This window comes from Gambusia affinis, linkage group LG11 (genome assembly GCF_019740435.1).
Source record: "Gambusia affinis linkage group LG11, SWU_Gaff_1.0, whole genome shotgun sequence".
NCBI lineage: Eukaryota > Metazoa > Chordata > Actinopteri > Cyprinodontiformes > Poeciliidae > Gambusia > Gambusia affinis.
In genome coordinates, this window is record NC_057878.1 from 24,512,056 (window position 1) to 24,532,526 (window position 20,471).

The 20,471-nt window shown below is 37.9% G+C and overlaps 1 protein-coding gene across 3 annotated transcripts in view; it reads left to right on the top strand.

Moving 5' to 3' along the window:
* adarb1b (adenosine deaminase RNA specific B1b) overlaps window positions 1–20,471 on the top strand; it is a 124,954-nt gene that overhangs the window by 99,156 nt on the left and 5,327 nt on the right. For all 3 annotated transcript variants that reach the window (XM_044132926.1, XM_044132925.1, XM_044132924.1), the window contains 6 exons: window positions 5,514–5,588; window positions 10,884–11,800; window positions 15,717–15,831; window positions 17,177–17,345; window positions 17,489–17,640; window positions 19,062–19,230. In XM_044132926.1, the coding sequence (XP_043988861.1) occupies window positions 5,561–5,588; window positions 10,884–11,800; window positions 15,717–15,831; window positions 17,177–17,345; window positions 17,489–17,640; window positions 19,062–19,230 (1,550 nt within the window). In that variant the 5' untranslated portion in view covers window positions 5,514–5,560. The remainder of the gene's footprint in view (window positions 1–5,513; window positions 5,589–10,883; window positions 11,801–15,716; window positions 15,832–17,176; window positions 17,346–17,488; window positions 17,641–19,061; window positions 19,231–20,471) is intronic.

Below are 20,471 nucleotides of genomic sequence, written 5' to 3' on the forward strand. Positions count from 1 at the left end.
AATATTATATTCCAAGCCACATTCATTGCATTCAGTCATGTGAAAAACATGACATCACCAAAAAGTATTCAGTTCTTCTAAAAATCTCCACATATCGATATCAAATCTTGGATATGATTGTTAGTGGGAAGAATTTTTCTTCATGCGGGTCGCTTGGGGTCATAAACCATTCACAAAGAATTGGATTTTTGTAAAATAAAATTGGAATTGAGCATCAAGACCTGGTGTATATATGTAGCAACTGTTCCCTCCTTTCACTTCACCTTGAAAGTTATACATGTACAGTCTGTTCTTACTGTAAAGGCCTGCATTTTTCTATTCACAGTAACAAGAACCTGCTAGATATCCTTTGATTTTTGAACATGTAAGGTATGTTAGCAGTTGTCTTTAATTACTTCCATTTGTAGTCTGTTTTCTGTGGAATGACTAGTTCATGTGTTCAAATCTATTATAAATCAGTCTCATTGGGTATCCTCCAAATTAAAATATCAGGTAACCTTTAGAAGAAAGACTGCAGACACAAAGAAGAGGAGTCTTAAAAAGAGCTGTTCTCTCAGCAAAGCACATCCTATCCTATGTACTTTTAGAGCCATCTCTTACCATCTGTGCTGAAAGGTCAGACAAATAAGTTAAATGCAAAGACAGGAAAAAAGCAGGGCAGTGAACATCCTACAAAATGCCGTTATGACACAAAACATCAGAAATAAAATGGATGTGTTGGTAAATGGGAGGAAGGATTTTGATCACACAGGGTTCTTTCCAAATATTACATCTGGCTAGATTAGACCAGAAATGTTTTCCCATCAAACAACCACTTAGCTTCAGATGTGGGCATTTCCTTTGTTTAAGAAGTAGATGATACATTTTTAGACTTCAGGCAAAAGTATTGACTCCCACCTCTTAGTATTTCTTTGCTTTGTCTCCATGCAATCATATTTCTTAGTAAGCTTTATGCGGATTTGCATTGTATACCCAAAGTAGTTCACCATTTTTACCTTTTTACCCTGAAACTTGCAACCGGAGACACATTCGAACGGGTTAGATCAAATTAATTTGCTAGAATGTCCCAGTCAAAGTCTTGACCTACATCTAATGGGGTAAAGAATGGGCAAACACTTCAAACTCTAGAAACCTGATTGTGACCCTAATAGAGGTTCTGCTGTAGTTTCACTGAGTATCGACCCAGAGATGGTCAATACAAATTCCTGCCAGTTTTCAGATTTTTATTCGGAAACCATTTTTACTCCATCGTATCCTTGACTGACTCATCATTATCCTCTTTACTCAATGGATTATTGTACCAAGTACAGTGATCCTCAAGACATTTTCTTTTTCTTCATTTTAATTGTGATTGAGTTGATTTCCTTGGCGTTGACTCAGCAAGTACCTGTTTTACATTCATTTCTGATTTATATAAGTACAGTTATTCGCCATTACACCTTTTTAATTTCAATATAATTCAAATTATAATTTTCTCAGAAGCCTTCCAGTACTTGCCTTCGTAGAGAGGTTGTGTGCTACAGTACAAACTGCTTGGCCTGCCAAGGGCAAACCTTTCCATCTCCCTCCCTCCTAAAGGAGATAATGATTCTCTTTTTCTTGGAATAGGATTGCATTTTCTCTCTCACCTTTACCTTTACATCCACCCAGCCCACCTGCACCCTCCCCCCAGCCGCCCACTGCTGGCACTCCCTCCGCAGCAACTATGCTCTATCGCTCCGTCGCAACGCAAGGCGAGGGATGAGAGACAAATCAAAAACGCCTTATTTCCCCCTCAGCCCCTCTCACCATGCCAGATTGAATTTGAGGCTTTTCATCTTCTTTCTCATCTTTCTCCTTCCCTGCCTCCCTTGGCGTCCACTCAGAATTACCTGGAACCACAACAGCTTGATGACGTTATATCGCTTATTTATGCAGAGGGAGACAGTCGGCAGGTCTGTCCTTTGATTCTTTCGACTCACTTAAAATCGTCCGCTTCTGTCATTTAGGTCCAGAAATGGTCAGTTTCAACATCTGTCCAGGATCCTGTCTCAGTTTACCATTTCTTTTAGAAATCCACATGCATTCAAATGTCTGGATTAGTTTTGTTAGCTTCATCCACAATGATAAAAACCATGAGTAAACATGTCTTTTTAAACTCTTTTAAAGTCTTTCCTGCATTTCTATGACATTTCTTTTGACTTCTTGTCAAATACTGGATGCAAAAACCATGAGTTAAGTTTGTTGCATAGAAAAATGCTTAAATATGCAACATATAATTGAGATTCGACCACCAAATAAGCCTCTGGGCACTGAGTGTTTTTTTTTTTTTTTTTTTTTTTTATGGTAACAACTGATACAAAATTGATTCAACTACAACTCTTACATCTCTCCAATAATCAAGCTAATCTCACTTTACACTATATTGCCCCACAGTAGCCTGCTATTGGAAACACTGGGTGTGTAGAGCGCCCCCTAACATTGTTTTAGCCAACTGCAGTCTTTAAGGGTTGGTGTCCTACTGGAGATCAGCACCTGCAAGGATGAGTGTGTATAAATAATTGATGAATAGATCCAGAATATTGGGCCTTAAGACGGACATTTTTCACCACTGGTTTAATACCAAACTGATATAAATATCAGGGCAACATGAAATCTGTAGAGCTCATATACTGAGCAGTTGCACTGTATGACCTTTTCTGCCTATTCATTTTATTGCATATGCATTTTATTGAACGAAATAAGTATTTGAATAGAGCTTTTCTCTATAAGTACGGGAGTCAAACATTTTCTGTACTTCTTGACCAGGTTTGCAGCAAACCTTTAAGATGGGTTTATCTTACTTCATAGACCAGGTCCTATCTGTAATCTCAATCTGAGAAAATGCAGTTTTCTGACACAATATTTGCCTTCTCACAAAGCTGTTTACTAATGATCCTTTTGCCAATTCCAGCCATGTGCAGGTCTACAGTTTTTTTCCTTTGGACTGGCTATCGCTGGAGATGTTATTTCACACAATATAGAGCAAATAAATTATTTAAAAATCATTCAATTTGATTTTCCGGATTTATCTGCATTATTTTTTTAAACACATCCTTGGTTTTTTGATAACCACTTCATGCACCGTTGTTTGGACATTCCTGCAAGTTTATGAAACAAAGCTTAACTTTTCAAGGCTCAGGTATACCTGTCTAGAGAGAATGTGGAACGCGGAGTAAAGTCGAGAACACTCCTTTCAACTTGGAGTGCAAAAGATTTACTACAGTTCTTATTACTAACATTGAATGTTCCTGCACATAAAATCTACATTTATTTAATAATTGGAACCAGCAGAAGCCATGAAAGAACTGAATTCCTAATATGACTCTACAGAACTTGTTTCATTGATGTTTTTGAAGTGTGTGTAACATTTTGTAATAAGTATTTAATGTTTGTTCATATCCAACTATCTATATGCTGATACAAACAAATATACATTCAGACATATTCCCTTTAAAAAAATAATTGTACATTTTGTCCATTCAAAAATGTAGGTTACTGGTAAAAATAAAATAAAGTCTTAAATTCTCCTTTCCCAAATTGTAGTCATTTAATCCTCAATTGAAATTTCAAGGCACCAATCCTACACAGTTCTTTGTGAGACTTAAGCCTCTGATTGCAGCTGATTTCAGAATCAGTTTTAGACTTTTATAACCAAGACGGTCGAATGTGAAAATCAAAACTGACAGACACATTTGCATTGGCTGCTGATTAGACTGCACAGCCCACACTGGGCAGCAGGAGTAATGAGAATGAAAGTGCATGCTAAAATCAGTCATGTTTTACATTTAGTTTTGTGTTCATATAAGAGCTCTAATTTGTTTACTCATTATATACCAGCACCAATAATTAAAAGTCTGGAAATAGAAAATTGCACTGCATCGTGTGCGGTGGAAAGCGAGCGTAGGTTTGGTTCTGGGTCGCTGAATGAGCGCGCCGAAGCACAGCGCACCTGCCTGCTGCTACCAGAGAAAAATGACTCCCATCTCCCACCCTTCCTCCCTTCACCCCACCTTTTCATTTTCAATTATGGGTTGGAATATGAATCGTTAATAGGGTGATAATTGTGCTAGCATATTTGCTGTCACCCACCATTAGCTCAGATTAATTAGCCCATTTACTTTAGTTTAAGAAAGTGTCTGGCTGAGGAATGGGAGCAATGATGGAAGGCGAATAAGAGAGAGAATGGATTCACCACAATCTGTTCCATATCACTTGTGCCATCTTTTTTCTGCCTTCACTTGCTCTCTTTATGATGTTCATTTCGGTTTCTTCTCCCTGCAACTTTTCTTTTTCTGATATACCTGAGATTGTGCTCATCTTCCCCGGTCTTACCAACATATTTTTTTTGTTCTCTGATGTTTTTATGATACTTTTGGTGTGAATCCAATCCGACTTGGGCAGTTATTTTTGGTAACATGAGCCAGTGATATCACTTATCACTGACTTTAATTTTTGAAATGTATATTCTTAGTAGACATAACCAAAATTATATTAACTTGAATATTTATAAGTGAATCAGTGTGTCTGCAAGTACATCGGATAAACCGATGAAGGAAGGTACTAAGGTACAGATGAACAAAGGATGGAAAGTATAAACAAACAAGACAGATAAAGGAAGAAGCAAATGAATGAACAGATGAAAATATGGATGAAAGGATTGACGGAGGAAGTAATGAAGGAATAAACTGTCAAAGGTTTAATGGATGAACAAAAAAAGTATAAAACATCTTTCATACATAGTGCTTTACATCACTGCTTGCAACATTTACTTCTTTGTTGTTTTGATTCGATTTTATGTTGTCCAAACATGTAATGAGACAAATCTGCCCAGGTTGTTGTCTAATGGAATAATACTTGAAGCTTTCGCTTTTGTTTTATGTAGACTCTTGAGAAGGTATCTAGTTGTACATTTAGAACCAACTTTTCACAAATCCCTGCCAATTATTTTTCTGGAGTTTTAAAAAAGTGATACAGTCCAAAGGTTTGCTGGTCATTGTCAGTTGGAGCGAATATTTCCAATTACAGGAAATCATTTGATTCGATGTTGGTTTGAAAGTGTTGCCTAATGGATCTCTAATCGCTCCCTCCACCTTGGGCTAAGTCACATGTGTGCAGCAGTGGAGTGACTTGGCCATGTCAGGAGCTGCATATCTCTCTGCAGGCAGTGGGAAATGAGGTCTAATCGCTGGGATATTAAAGTCACAATAGACTGCTCCTGCTATTAAGGCCTGTCAGCCCTGGGCCCCTCTCTCACCTTGATATCTCTCCGTCTCTGAATATTTATATGCTTACATCAGGAGCTCCTTTCACAGTGCAGTGTGTGCATGTTTCTTTGTGTGTGTATGGGTGTGTGTGGGTGTGTGTGTGCTGCTATGTCAAGCGAGAAAATTCATCATTGCTGTAGCCACTCAAGCTCTCTGAATATGTTTATGTGGTTGTGTGTTGCTCCGTCTGTGCTTACACGGTCTGCCTTCCTGTCCTCCGATCCTCAGGTGCAGTGGGGGCGAGGCTGCTCACGGGTCAAAACAAACCTGACGCCATGGATGTGGATGAGGAAGAAAACATGAGTGAGTCCATCTTGATTTTTCTCATTTGTTCATCCATCTTTTTTTTACCTTTACTTTCCTTCCTTCCTTTCTGTCTGCCTGCTTGTTTATCCTTCTCTTTTATGTGTTGCGTAATCAGTGTGATCTTTTGTTGTCTACATAGTACTTTTTAAAAAAATAAATTTGTAAGGATTTTTCTAATGACCAAAATAATTGAAGAATAAAGTTTTAAAATATATTTTGGAAGATGAAAAAAAATGTGTGTTGGGAAATACTTGCTTTTTTAGATCTGAGTGAGAATATAGTCTTTGTAGCAATAAAGTATGTTTAAAGCTGAGGTTTTATGAGATATAATGATCTATTTTTTGCCAGGTTCTAAAAGTATTTAAATCTGTCCTCCAGTGTACAATAACCATCTCCATGGTAACTTGAAGTAATTGAATGCTGTGTGATTCTTCACAACTACATCTGTTTTGTTTTATTTAATGCATAACTCTAACATCAGCAATTTCTAGATTATTATTGTTATTATAGATCGACTAAATCAACTCATTAACTTCTAGGTGCCCCGGTTTTGAGGCTGGAAACAAGACCAAATAATCAACCCTCTACCATACTTGACAATAATCACCCTTTCACTTTATTGCACAGGTGTCAAACTCCAGTCCTCAAGGGCCACTGTCCTGCAGTTTTTAGATGTGCCACAGGTACAAAACACTGGAATGAAACAGCTTAATTACCTCCTCCTTGTGTAGATCAGTTCTCCAGAGCCTTAATGACTTAATTATTCTATTCAGGTGTGGTGCAGCAGAGGCTCATCTAAAAGTTGCAGGACAGCGGCCCTTGAGGACTGGAGTTTGACACCCCTGCTTTATTGCATACATGCATCAAGTTCCAATGGCATAATAAAATATGCAACCACAGCTAAATACTGCTTCAGTCTCAGTTAAATGCACCATGTAAAGTATTTAGCATTGTAGAATGTATACAGCCTCTGAAATCTTCCAATAAATGTCCAACAAAAACATTTTTTAATGTGCAACACTGTGCAAAAGCTTTGTCAGCACTGTGAAAGATTAACTTCCCTCAGATGTCTGAAACCGAGGGAAATTTCAAACATCTGAGTTCCTCATTGTGGATTCAAATTCAAGATGGTAGTTGATCCTCATATATGAAAATAAAAAAATGGTTACATCACTGGAAAAATAACTGACCTGTTGCAAAGCCCTACCACTTTTTAACTCCAGTCCAATAGGAATTAAAAGAATTGATCTTTCACACACACCTTATAGCTTTAACTAATTTTAGAACCTGGTAAGAAAAAAATTCCAAGTACTAAAAGGCCATGAATTGAAAGATGGATATACTTTTTTTCAAAATGACAGTTTATTTTAAGCCCTGTCTTAAAAGATACACTCAGACTGATGCATCCACACATAAATATGCCACATCAACTTTAACCAACTCTTAGAGGTGAACTAATCTCCAAATCTTTGATACCTCAGATACTCCTCTATCTTTTATTGAACTTTAGACATTTTTGTTTGCAATGCTCACAACAAACACGTTTAAAGTCAGCTATAGTCACAACAATACCCTAACTCATGATAAGACGAAATGTCTTATCATGAGAAAGTAATGTCATACTTTCTGTCTTCACTTTGTAGAATGGTATGTTGTGTTGTGAAATAAGCAGCTACAAAATTGTCTTTGTTGCCTTTCAAAGGCTCTGAAGCCTGGTTCTTACATTTTTACTGCCATATATACATAAAAGATGTATCTGAAGATAAAACACAGCCCTCGCTCACACAATCCTGTTTCTTTAATACCAAAGGGACATCAGAGGAAGAAAATAAAGAAAGTTTTAGCTTTCATGTGACAACCTGCGGAGCTCTTGAAGCTCTTTTATCTAGTGAAATGAACCAAAACAAAACCCCAACAAGAAGTTACACCTAAAATTAAGTCATGTCTGTTTCGCTCAGTTAATTTGGAAGGGTTATTTTAAATATTTTTCTCCATTATAATTAATATTGTCTACAAATGCTGATTACACAAATTCTAGCATGACAGTGACAACTGCATGCATGTGCCATAATTTAATGCATGGCTCTTGTTTTATGCGTTTTTTACCCCCTTTATGTCTGATCCAGTTTGTGATTTTTCACCACTATTGGCTATTAAGATTCTCATTGTTACAATAAGCAACATTATTAAATGTTTTATTTGTGGGTAAGAGGTATGTAACTGAATATTTTTGTGTATAATAATAACAGAAAAAGAAGTTCCAGATTGTTCTGTGTGTCATTTCTTCACTGTATTTGTGCAGCATGCAAGAGGTTTCTTCAATCAATCAATCAAACTTTATTTGTATAGCACATTTCAGCAGCAAGGCATTTCAAAGTGCTTTACATCAAATCAAACACAATGCAACATAGAATCAACAATAAAAACACAACATAGTCAGATTCCGTCAATAAATTTGCAATTGATTACGTTTCGAATACAACTCTAAACAAGTGGGTTTTTAGTTGAGATTTAAAGGAAGTCAGTGTTTCAGCTGTTTTACAGTTTTCTGGAAGTTTGTTCCAGATTTTTGGTGCATAGATGCTAAATGCTGCTTCTCCTCGTTTGGTTCTGGTTCTGGGGATGCAGAGCAGAACCAGAACCAGAAGACCTGAGAGGTCTGGGAGGTTGATACAACAGCAGCAAATCTTTAATGTATTGTGGTGCTAAACCATTCAGTGATTTATAAACTAACAACAGTATTTTAAAGTCTATTCTTTGAGCTACAGGGAGCCAGTGGAGAGACTTTAAAACTGGTGTTATGTGCTCTATCTTCCTGGTTTTAGTGAGAACACGAGCAGCAGCATTCTGGATCAGCTGCAGTTGTTTGATTGATTTGTTGGACAGACCTGTGAAGACGCCATTACAATAATCAATACGACTGAAGATAAACGCATGGATGAGTTTCTCTAGATCTGGCTGAGACATTAGTCCTTTAATCCTGGAAATGTTCTTCAGGTGATAGAAGGCCGTCTTTGTGACTGTCTTTACGTGGCTTTGAATGTTCGGGTCAGAGTCCATCACTACTCCCAGGTTTCTGGCCTGATCACTGGTTTTTAGTTGTAATAACTGAAGCTGTGCACTGACTCTAGATCGTTCCTCTTTAGGTCCAAAAATAATAACTTCAGTTTTGTTTTTGTTCAGCTGGAGGAAGTTTTGGCACATCCACACATTTATCTGTTCTAAGCATCTGTTCAGTGATTGGATCTTAATGTATGTTTATTGGTTTTATTGACTATCAACACCTCATAGATACAGATATTAAAGAGATGTACAATAATTAGCTAAACCTCAGATTTAACACAGTAGTACATGATTAAATACTCTGTATTTCAAGAGTCCAGGTCCCAGCATCATTCTGATTGGTGCGGTATTGTCTGGATATTTTTTGGTTTTCATGGGGTTTTTCCACCAAAACCGTTCCAGAGCTAAACCAGCACTGGCTCTTAACTGGTCCTATAGACACTATAACAGGGAATTGTTTTGGTTTCAACAAATTTGTACAGACAACCAATTTTGGTATTTGTGCCTCTGTCTCTCCAAATACCTGTTATACTAACACATACCTGATTCATGTTTGTATGACACATGTCTGAATCAGACATGACTCATTAATTTTATTTACCATCACCACACCACAGATTTATTTTCTGTAGAATTGAAGAAATGCTATTAGCTACCAACTTTTGTGTAGAAAGTTAACTCAGACAAACCAACAAACTTGTGAAATTACCAATGATTTATTGAATCAAATAACCAGATCATGCTAATTTATTTTAACTAATCTTATGTTTAAATTGGTACAACAAGTCTCTCTGGTGACTATGAAATGATGCTTAGGTGGTGCAAAATGACTGCTGCAACATAGGTCCTCTAAAAGTAGGAAACTACAAAAGTCTAATGAAGGGTGAAATGACCAGCACCTTGTAACTCTTCCCCTGATGGAAATACAGTAAAAGAAAGCACATGCTGTGCTGGTCAAGGTGCTAAAGTCAGTGTTTTCCAGAAAGAATTAATGTTATGCTAGATCTAGTTCAGGTTTAGCTTTCAAACTGTTTTGGTGGCAAAAAACCTTCTCTTTGCGCATTTGTTTTCAAGTTCTTTTGCAATGCACCAATACCAATGCTGTAAATGCATGACTACATAAAAAGTGCATGTTTTCAGGTCATAAACTGAATGAGTTGCAGTTTGTGATCTTAGAATCAATTTTGTGTTGTTTTTTTCCTGACTCAGGACATGTCAGTGGCAGTGTGCAGTTGGTAATGGCATGTCAAGGCATTTTGTCAACACTCTGCTCTCTGACAGCTCCAAGGGGGGGATCTCAGAGGCGCAGGGTCTTATGAATGGCACATCATTAGGAAACTTTTTTTTTGTTTGTTTTGTTTCTTCAGACTTACCTCATTTTAAATACGGGAGTCTTTGTTTTCAAAAATAAAATCATGTAAATGGTGTAAACTGAATTTTAACCTCCACCGTGTCACCAGTTGAGACTTTAGGATCCTGCAGTAGGTGGAGTCTTCTCCTTCTGCCTCTTTGATGTACTCTCCTGTTTGCCTGGTCCTCAGCTTCCTCCCCCTGCACTACTTTCCCTGCACTCCCTCAACCCAACCTACAATCCCACTCATGCACACTGCGGCCTCTCTTTCTCTTGAGTACCGCAAGGAGTAACCTATCAAGCCTTTGCTGAAGGATGTTATAAATGAAAATTTTTCCCAACATTCCATCCACTTTGCTAACTAGAATCAGTGATATGTGTTCCCCTTAGTTCAGTATATAATTGGTTTTGTTTTTTCTTCAGAAATGTTAGCGATTTAAGATAAACTGGGTGTAAAGAAACCATTTTGGTCTGGTTTTTGTGTGTGTGTTGTTTGTTTGCATGGTATTCTCAAGGCCCTGTCACTGAGCAATGTCAAGTGTCTTCAATGTCTTCAGCATATTTTTATTTTATCCTAATTTTAGTAATTTTGAACATGAAGATTAGTTAGTTTGATTTTAAATGTAAAGATAGCAAGGTAAAATGTTTGCAGAGGTACTCGATAGAGCATTGTCATTCTGAAGAAACAGATGTTTTTGTATTTGTCTTCTTTGTGAAATAGGTTTAGAAATTCAAACCTAACTATATCTTATTTTGTTGTTATAAAGGAACACAAATCATTGGTTCAGTTCCAAAGAGTGATAAAGGAATCTATAAATTTTGCATTTACAAGATCCTGCAACGAAGGCGTTGTAAGTTACTCTTTCTGGGCACCGCAGGTTCAAGCAGCACAGACGTTAAGGAAAACCGAAACCTGGACAACGTGTCCTGCAAAGACGGGATGGGAGTCGGTGATCAGCTCCCCAATGGAAGCGGCCATGGCAGTCGAAAGCGCCCCTTAGAGGAGGGCAACAATGGCCACGCACATTCCAAGTTCCGAGCCAAGAAGCGCAAGAAAACACCTGGACCAGTGCTGCCCAAGAATGCTCTGATGCAGCTGAATGAGATCAAACCAGGTCTCCAGTACAAACTGCTGTCTCAGACTGGGCCGGTCCATGCACCAGTGTTTGTCATGACTGTGGAGGTCAATGGGCAAATGTTTGAGGGCATGGGTCCAACCAAGAAGAAAGCTAAACTGAACGCAGCTGAGAAAGCGCTGCGTTCCTTTGTTCAATTTCCCAATGCATCAGAGGCTCACCTGGCCATGGGCCGTACACTTACAGTGAATACAGACTTTACATCAGATCAAGCGGACTTCCCTGACATGCTCTTCAATGGCTTTGAGACACCAGCTCCTCCTGAAGAATCCTTCTATCTAGGTTCCAACGGTACAAACTCACTAGGGGAGTATCCGTTACCCACACCACCTGGCAGCAACCTTGTCCAGGCTCCGTTGCCCTCTCCAGCTGCATTCAGCTCACCCTCCACTGGCAAAAACCCGGTCATGATCCTCAATGAGCTCAGGCCAGGCCTCAAATATGACTTTGTCTCAGAGAGTGGTGAGAGTCACGCCAAGAATTTCGTGATGTCAGTAACTGTGGACTCAGAGACGTTTGAAGGCTCAGGGCGCAACAAAAAGCTGGCTAAAGCCCGGGCAGCACAGGCCGCCCTCTCTGCTCTCTTCAACATGCAGCTAGACCAGACACCGTCCAGGCAACCCATACCAAGAGAGGGGTTGCAACTTCACCTTCCCCAGGTAAGACATTTTATTCATTTTAGATTTCTCTAGTGTCAAAGAAATACAAAGAAACTAGATTGTAATAAGTTTAATCTTGAATATTTATCAGAAATACAATCCAACCTTAATAGGGGATGTTGGATTGTATGTGGTGCTTCTGGTACCACGTACACCTTTCAGGTATTAGTTGAAGCACAACTGAGCAATGGTGCTTCTTATTCAACAAATGCTTACTCAAGTATCGTTTTTAGTTTAATTCAAATCAAAAATACTTCATTAGGTTTAAAGGGAAACTAGATAGATGTTGAGTAGCAAAATATTTTTTTCTTCCAAATCTTGAACCATGTTTTTAATATGATGCTGCGCAGTGAAGGTGATATTTCCTTCATTGTTATACATCACATTACTGTCCTGCAATTGATAAGCCACAAATGGCTGCAATATCATAAAGTTTAGTAGTTTGTAGATAAAATCGTATAATCTTATAAGGTATTCCCTATAATTTGATGGGCAGTGTGTGCTTTAAGAAGGTTTTATAGTGAAAGAACAGCAGAAGTGAGTATATAATAGCTTCTATACCAAAGGAAATATGTTATAAGTTGTGGTGTCAATAATGTATATCAAAAGAGAAAGGAAGCAATATTAGCCTCTAACTTCAAGAAATTTGGCCCTCTGCAATGATCTTAAGCAGAAGTGAGATGTGTCGTTAAATAAAACACTGTTGAAAGAGTAGTATCTTAAGTAGAACACAATCATCCTAATATTATAGACTGACTAAAAGAATTATTTTAATAATAGAATAAAAATGGAAACAGGTGAATTTTGAAGAAAATAAATATTTCTAGGTCTTTGCTTGTCTTTACCTCATAAAAATATGCCTCTGTGTAGTTATAGTTGAGTCTGTTTGGTGATTTCTTTTGAAATTTCTAAAACCCAAATACAACCCAACATGTGATACACAATACAAGACCCATGGGTCTCATAAGAAAACAACACCCAATGTAATTTTCTTTTTTCAATATCTCGCACCGACTCTTATTGCACCTCACGCTAGTTCTATAATTTTATTCACTTCAGCCAACATTACGGCTCTCTGGGCTCCAAACCTGGGCAAAAATGCGACTGAACGTTCACTCTCTTGAACTATGATAAAGCTGAGAATATTAAATCTGTCTTGAGGTAGCTTGATGATGGAAACTGCAACGTCTAAATGTTAAAGTCACTCAGTGTTCATGTGTTCAGCCGATAGTAAGGGAACAGCTTAGTGCCGGTCTGCAGCACAAATGTGCAAAGTTATATAACAACGAGGGGTGTCAAAGACGGGCACAGCTGACATTGATATTAACAGAAATGAGTACATAAGCTTATAAGATATCATCAGTTATTTTCTGACTGTACATTTGTCTACCTAGTGATGTACAGATGATCTTAGATGTATAGTCATGGAAAAAACTAATGGCACCCATAGTGCTTCCATGGCACTTAAGGGAAAATAAAAGTCGCCAGCTGCTAATCACAATCCTTTGGTTGATTGATAGTCAGCATTGTGACCATCTTTATAATAGCAAAAGTCTTAACACAATGCCAACTTATACATTAGCAATGACCTTGGAGAAGCAATTGAAGCTGCCAATCAGTCTGGTACTGCTTGTAAGGTGTCAGAGTGACTAAAGTCCACCATTCTGCAGGGAGAACGATTATTCACAAATGGAAAACATTTCAGAAAGCTTGTGTTCCCAGCACTGAATGTAACAGCAAATTCACCTCAGAGTCAGACAATGCAGCTCCTCGTTAAAATGGAAAAAAGTCCAAGAGCTGCCTCTATTAGTCTGAATTGGAGCTGGAAAGTCTGTAATTAATTATAAATCCAGTGTAATGTATGATTGCATTACACTGGATTAATTTGCTAAGGTAATTATAGGTACAAAATAAATATGTTTGTCTTGTAAGGTGCTTTATAAATCGGCACTTTATAAATAGATTGACTACAATTTATTTAGACTGCACAAGTATGGCTTGTCAAGAGAATTTCACGAACAAAATCCTTTAGACACACAAGACCAATGAAGAAAGGTTTAAAGTAATGATGGTAATCGATTAAAATTTTAAATTACAAATTAATAGAAAAATTAGCAGCATTTTTAACTCAAAATACCTTTCTGCTGTTAAATTATTTATTGAATAAGTAGACATAGCTCAACAACAGAGATAGAAGGGGCTTTGTCGTCCATCTCAGTTCTTTTTTGATGTCGCTTGTGCATCAGATTTGTGGATGTACGTATAAAGGCTCCAACTAGAATCTTTGTATGTTAAAAAATGTGTTTAAGTGTTGAAATTTTAAAACTTTAAAATCTCTGTAATTAATGTATTTAAATTAACAAAGTAAAAGTTTAACGTAAAGCTAATAGAATCATACTAACAACTCATACAAGTGTCAGACATGTTGTGAGAGCGGTGATTATTAGGACTTTTTTAACAGACTCTGGACTTGGTCAACTTCCAGGCATTGAGTTGACCAAGAAGTCCTCTGTACACCAAAGTATTCTAAAGTCAAAGTTGAGGCTGTTTGTTTGACAACTTAAGCTTGGCCCAAACTGAATCGTCTGCAGACCTTAATAAACTAAAGCAACATCATGAAGACTTACAGAAAGTTATTGCTACAGAAGCTCATTCTTCTTGGTGTTGAATCAGAATTTTCCCATATTTTTACCCCTGATTTTGTTGATGACACGATCTTACCGTAGTAGGTAGAGGTGAAACACACCACAAAGGAACGTATTCTTCTGAAGCGAACATTGAACTGTGGTTTACAAAGAGCCAAACTCATCCTCCCTTCAAACTGTACTAATCTATAAAGCTGTCATTGAAGTCTCATTCACACAGGTTATCAGAGAGGTGAAGTTAATTGTCTTAGATGAGAGCCAGTGTGAGAAGAGAGACAACTCAGTCAGCATAGCTAATCAGCCTGACACATAGTCAACAGGCCTTTCTTCTCTCTTTCTTCACCCTCTCATCTTGTCCTGAAGCCCATTTCATCTATGACACTCCCAGTAATTTCTCATATTAGTTTTCTGTTGCATATTTAATTTCAGCTCTACTTTTCTATCTTGTATAACACTGATGGGAGAAAACGAGGTGGCAGAATTTGGACCTTATCTTAAGTTACTTATTTGATTGTAATTAAAATTTACAATTAGATTTTTGTAATTCTAATTACAATGTTCTTATTGTTGTTTGTGTCTTATTGCACAAACAACAAGTAAACTGAAATGTATTTTATGAGAGAAAAAAGTAAAAAAGAGGTAAAGAAAATTATATTTTTACGGCCATAAAGAATAAAAGTCCTTGGCAATGAAAACTGAAGTCATCTGGCTGAAGTAGCAGGGAAGTAATATAAGACTGATTTCTTTAATTTGTGATCAACCAGCCGTCATCCCTCCTTTTGGTTGTCGTCATTTTCCATCACATTAGCAGTGGTTAAAGACCCAGCGCGAGGAGTGGGCTGTCCAGAAGTTAAAGATGTGTGAAGTTCATTTTAGGTTTCCTCAAATGTTCAGCTGGAGATTAAAGCTCCGGAAGGCAGACAAGCACTTTGCTCTCAACTGAGGTGCACATTTGCTTGTTTGTTTGTTTTTTTTTTTGCTCTGATTTGTTGTCAGAAGGGAGATGCTAAACTAAAACTGTCATCCCAAACTCCAGCAGCGTTGCTTAAAACATTGTTATGTTTACCTCAGAGGGGGCCAGCCCACTTTCACTTGTTGCTGTTTTAACGCTTTGACTCGTTTGATGCCGGATGTGAGCATAGTGACAGGTAGATAGCGCTCCAGAGGCGGATAGCATCAGACATGCTCTATAAGCTGACATATCTGAGGCGAGGGTTTTGTGTTTGTGCGGTTATGTGCATGTCCTCCCGCACGCTTGTCTGTGTCTGCAGGTTCTGGCTGACGCCGTCTCTCGCCTGGTGGTGGATAAGTTCAGTGAGCTGACAGACAACTTCACCTCCCCTCATGCACGAAGAAAAGTCCTGGCAGGAGTCGTCATGACAACAGGTAATATAGGAGGAGGAGACCTGGTGATGCTTTCCGTGCTTACAAAAAAGGCTTTGGTCATTTAAACGTATTATTTGGAAGGGTAATTAAAACAAAGAGATAAATGCTTTGGTTATTAATTGGGTCATGAACAATAGAATCCCTGATGCATCTTCTCAATATTCTGTTTGGCAGTTTTAGCAGACATTTTTCTGTCTCATATAACTACATACCTCTGGATGTAGCTGGACGTCGGATTATAACCCTATTCCCTGCAGGAATTTCTAGTAGTAAATCGGGGCAGCTGCTAGAGCTGGTCTTCAACCAGTTCTTTAAAAAAAGTTAAGTATCAGATTGATATCAAGAAAGTCATGTTTTATTCTTCTACCTTTGTATTCTAAATATCTGTTATGTATCACACCATAGGCGGAAACAAAAGACAGTATTTGTCTCTTCTTTTCTGAAAACAGACATCCTATTATTTCCAGCTTATCTAGTAACCATCCTGTTTGGGATTTGTGAAATGTGAGGATACATCCAGCTGACCTGAAAAGATTTAATATTAAAGTCTTTGAGTAAAGAATTCATATTCTTAATTTATACAAAAAAAAAAAAAAGGTTTGGGAAATTTTGCTTTAAAGAATTTGTAACCTTGCTAGTTCATATTATGGCTTCCATGCCTATTTTATTTAACTAATGCTACCTGTCATCAAACAGGCAACTACAACAGTGCAAGTATGCTGCTGAATAGTGCAGTTTTCATTGACTCATGATTTCAAATACATTGATATTTATTGGTTCTCCAATGACACACAGTTGAAAAATAATATTTGTAAAGAGCAGAAGTAACAATTCTCCAACAGTCTTCTAGAACATCAGATACTGGGAATCTCTGAAGTATTTGTGCCTCTTTTGATGTGCTCCCATTTAGTGTGGTGTGTATAACTGAGAATAATAGAGTGGAGTTCACAGTGTTCTGCTGTGTCAGTACCAGGTGCATTACCTTTCTGTGAAGTAAAAATCTTGTTTCAAAAACTGGAACTTTTTAAGGCTTACTTGTCGACCAGTGACTGACAAGAGCCTATTCTAAAGTTTATTGGTGCTGGCAAAGCATCTGCCCTTCAGGAGATAGAAGTGCGTGTGTGTGTGTGTGTGTGTGTGTGTGTGTTTCTGAATGTGCAGCTGAAGATAACTGGAACGAAGTTGACTGCAAACTGCTAGGATTCTCCATTATTGACACTTATTTAAGTGGCCTGCCTCTCCTTCACAGCAGTCTGCCTTTTCTTAGTTAAGGACCAGCATTTTTAGTGTGTGGACACATGTGATTCACCTGGGTGTCTCTGTGTTATCGCCCCCTCCCCAACAGGAACTGATGTGAAGGAAGCACAGGTCATCTGTGTCTCCACGGGAACCAAGTGCATCAACGGTGAGTACATGAGTGACCGCGGCCTGGCACTAAACGACTGCCATGCAGAGATAATCGCCCGACGCTCGCTCATCAGGTACCTCTACACCCAGCTGGAGTTCTACCTCAGGTTAGTGGACAAAGACATCTTTTGTTCAGTCTCGTAAAGTGCAGCTGTACATTTCTACAAATGGTTTATATTCCGATTACATTTTTATGACTTAAATAAAATGTGACGAGCATTCGTTTCTTGCTATTGGTTTGTGATTGTAGCAACATAAAAGAGGACCATCACAAGTCCATATTTGTGCCATGTGACAAAGGAGGCTACAGGTTACAAGACAACGTTCAGTTTCACCTCTACATCAGCACCTCGCCCTGCGGAGACGCCAGGATTTTCTCTCCACACGAAGCCGGAGTGGAAGGTGCAAAACCAGCCGGCTCTATCTCCATATCTCTTCCTCGGCTCTGAGGATACGTTTTTAATTTCTTCCCGTCTTTACTCAGAGTTCAGCTCCAACCGCTGATTGGTTTTATTTAATTAAATGTAGAGTTATGCTTTGCTTTATTTGAATGTTAGTGCACTGTCCAAAATATGCTTCACAGACGCATTTGAACAAGGCGGTGGTAATTAGAGCGTTTAGTCATTCCATGTCGTCCTCCATCAGTCTTTCTCCTATCCAGCCCAACCACTGTCTGTCTGATTAACCTCCCTCGTACTCTTGTCAGGCTGCTTTCCATTGCACATGGCAGGCTGAATAGAAAACAGCCACATTCAATTAGTCAGTGAATAGATGGGCGCCTGCTGGTGGAACATCAGAAAACTTTGACAACATAATGTGGACGACATTTTTTGCTTTCTTCCTTTGGAGACACTGGCTTTGTCAGTAAACACGCCAATCTACTAGTGTAAGGAATTTTTTGTTAAATGCTGCTCAAAATGCAACACAATTGTAATGATGTCCAAATAATTACCCCACTGGCAGTAAGGTTGTAGGCTAATTCGACTCTGTTAAATTGAAAAACGATAAAGACATCTCCGAAGTGTTCAATCTGTCGGCAGTACCTGTAAACATGTTAAATGTGTTCCCCTTGTATAGAAGCTAAGGAGACAAGTACAGAAACCTCTAAATATCTTTCCCAGTTACTGTTTCAGCACATAATTAGGAAATCAAGATTAAGAAAAAAATGCAGATGTTATTTTTTCCTTTAAATACATTATCATGTTTCTGTGTGCGACAGAAAGCAGTTTAGCATTGTCTTCCAAAAAGAAACAAGGCTTTCTGCCTTAAATAAAATTAAATATATATTCAGGTACTGATGCAAAAAATGCAAGAACCAAGTAAGAAATATAAACTGAATAGTAAAATCATGAAAACATTTGTGTTCATGACATGGAGGACTACATTGTAGATGGGGGCCGCCAGCTGCTTGGTGCTTGTCATTCTATCTGAATGTGTGATACTTGGCAGTCATGCAAATATGTTTTGTAAAACTATCAAAATTAAATTTGATGATTTTATATTGTTTTTTTCACGTAACCACAGGCGTCATCAAAAAATTTAAATATATAAAAAAAGGAAGAGTAAATTTCCCCCAAAACAACTTAATCTCAGAAACTTTCTAGAAAAAACAAGGACATTTTTGAGTTCAGAAAATTCAATGTTTTTTTCTGGAATATTCTGCAATTGAAGGTTTTTTTCTTGCAGAGTTTTGACTTCATTCAACATCATTTAATCAGTTCTGTTTATCAGATTATCTTGCTAGCTAGGCATTGGTCTGTCTGAGATTATTATTTTTTTTAAATATGAATTTCTGCCTTATGTGTGATAATTTTCTTGCTCAGATCAGGGAGACCGGCACCCAAACCGCAAAGCAAGAGGCCAGCTCAGGACCAAAATAGAGTCAGGGGAGGGCACCATTCCTGTACGGTCCAGTAACACCATCCAGACCTGGGATGGCGTGCTTCAAGGCGAGAGGTTGCTCACCATGTCCTGCAGTGACAAGATCGCAAGGTAATTTGGTTCAAATGCAGTACAAAATATAGTAGTTTAAAGTGTTAAATAGGTTGAATTCTCTTTGTTTCTGCAGCATGTTTAGCAGTCATGTTACTGTTTTAGATTAGAATGAGCAAGACTAATTCCACCTTTTATTGCCACTGTTGTTTGACGGTAGATAAATGGTTTACAGAATGGCAAAAGTTTCCAGCTTTTGCCATTAGATGTTACCAAATACTGCGTGATGCATTTCGGGTTAAAGTCTTGTTTTTGAAAATATTCAAAAAGCTCCAAAAAATTAACTTTTTGACAGCAACACCATTAAAAACATTTGTTTACTAATTTATTTGTATTCAAATGTGTGCAACATAAAGTTTTTTAAACCCAAAAACTTCATGCCTGATTTCCCTTCTGCCACATTCCTCTGGACTCTCGTGTTTTATTTGCTGCCAGTATAATTTTCTGCAAAGTGATATATCCCCTCTCTGTCGATGCACTTTATCATTTCAAGTCCATGTTTTTCTGAGTGTCAGGGGGAGCTTGGTGAATTGATGAATCCTTTGTCCCTGGAAGAATTTTTTTCTTGGCTGATCATAGCGTCTTTAGTCTCTGTCCATGTTCAAGGCAACACTTTGATGAATGGTGAAACTTCTCCATGACTGATCATGAGAATGCTCCACCTCCTCTTGCCTGGATAAAACTCTGCCTGAGCGCACAGTAACTGAATGCTGATTGTGTAATTCATGTGGGATGCAGCATAAATACTGTTAACAGCTTAGTGTTTCAGGACTGGTACGAATTGTTTTTGACATTTTCTGTGTTTCTGTGCGATTTAAAGAAAACCACAGAGTATCAAAAGATCAAAAATAGCCATTGATTGATTTCAGTGTTAACTGATTCATCAAATATTTATTTGATTGACATAAATAATCTGTTTGCCTTCAAAGTTCGTCTGGATTAGCCAAACAATAATAATTGTATAGAACTGAGAATTCATTGTCAAACCCAAGAACAGCAAATATAACATGTAATAGGTAAATATCCAGGGTATTTTGAGTCTAAGCAACTATTAGACAACATAGGTTTCTTGCTTATATAGTACTTTGCAAAACATTTTTTGTTTTTTATGTGAGCAACTTGAAAGAAGTGCAGTTGGTTATGGTCTATTAAGTAGTGTTCTATTTTGAAGTGAATAGCTGCTGGAAATAGATGCTATAAAACAAAATTATGGCTAGTTTGAGTAGAAAAGAGGAGTTAAT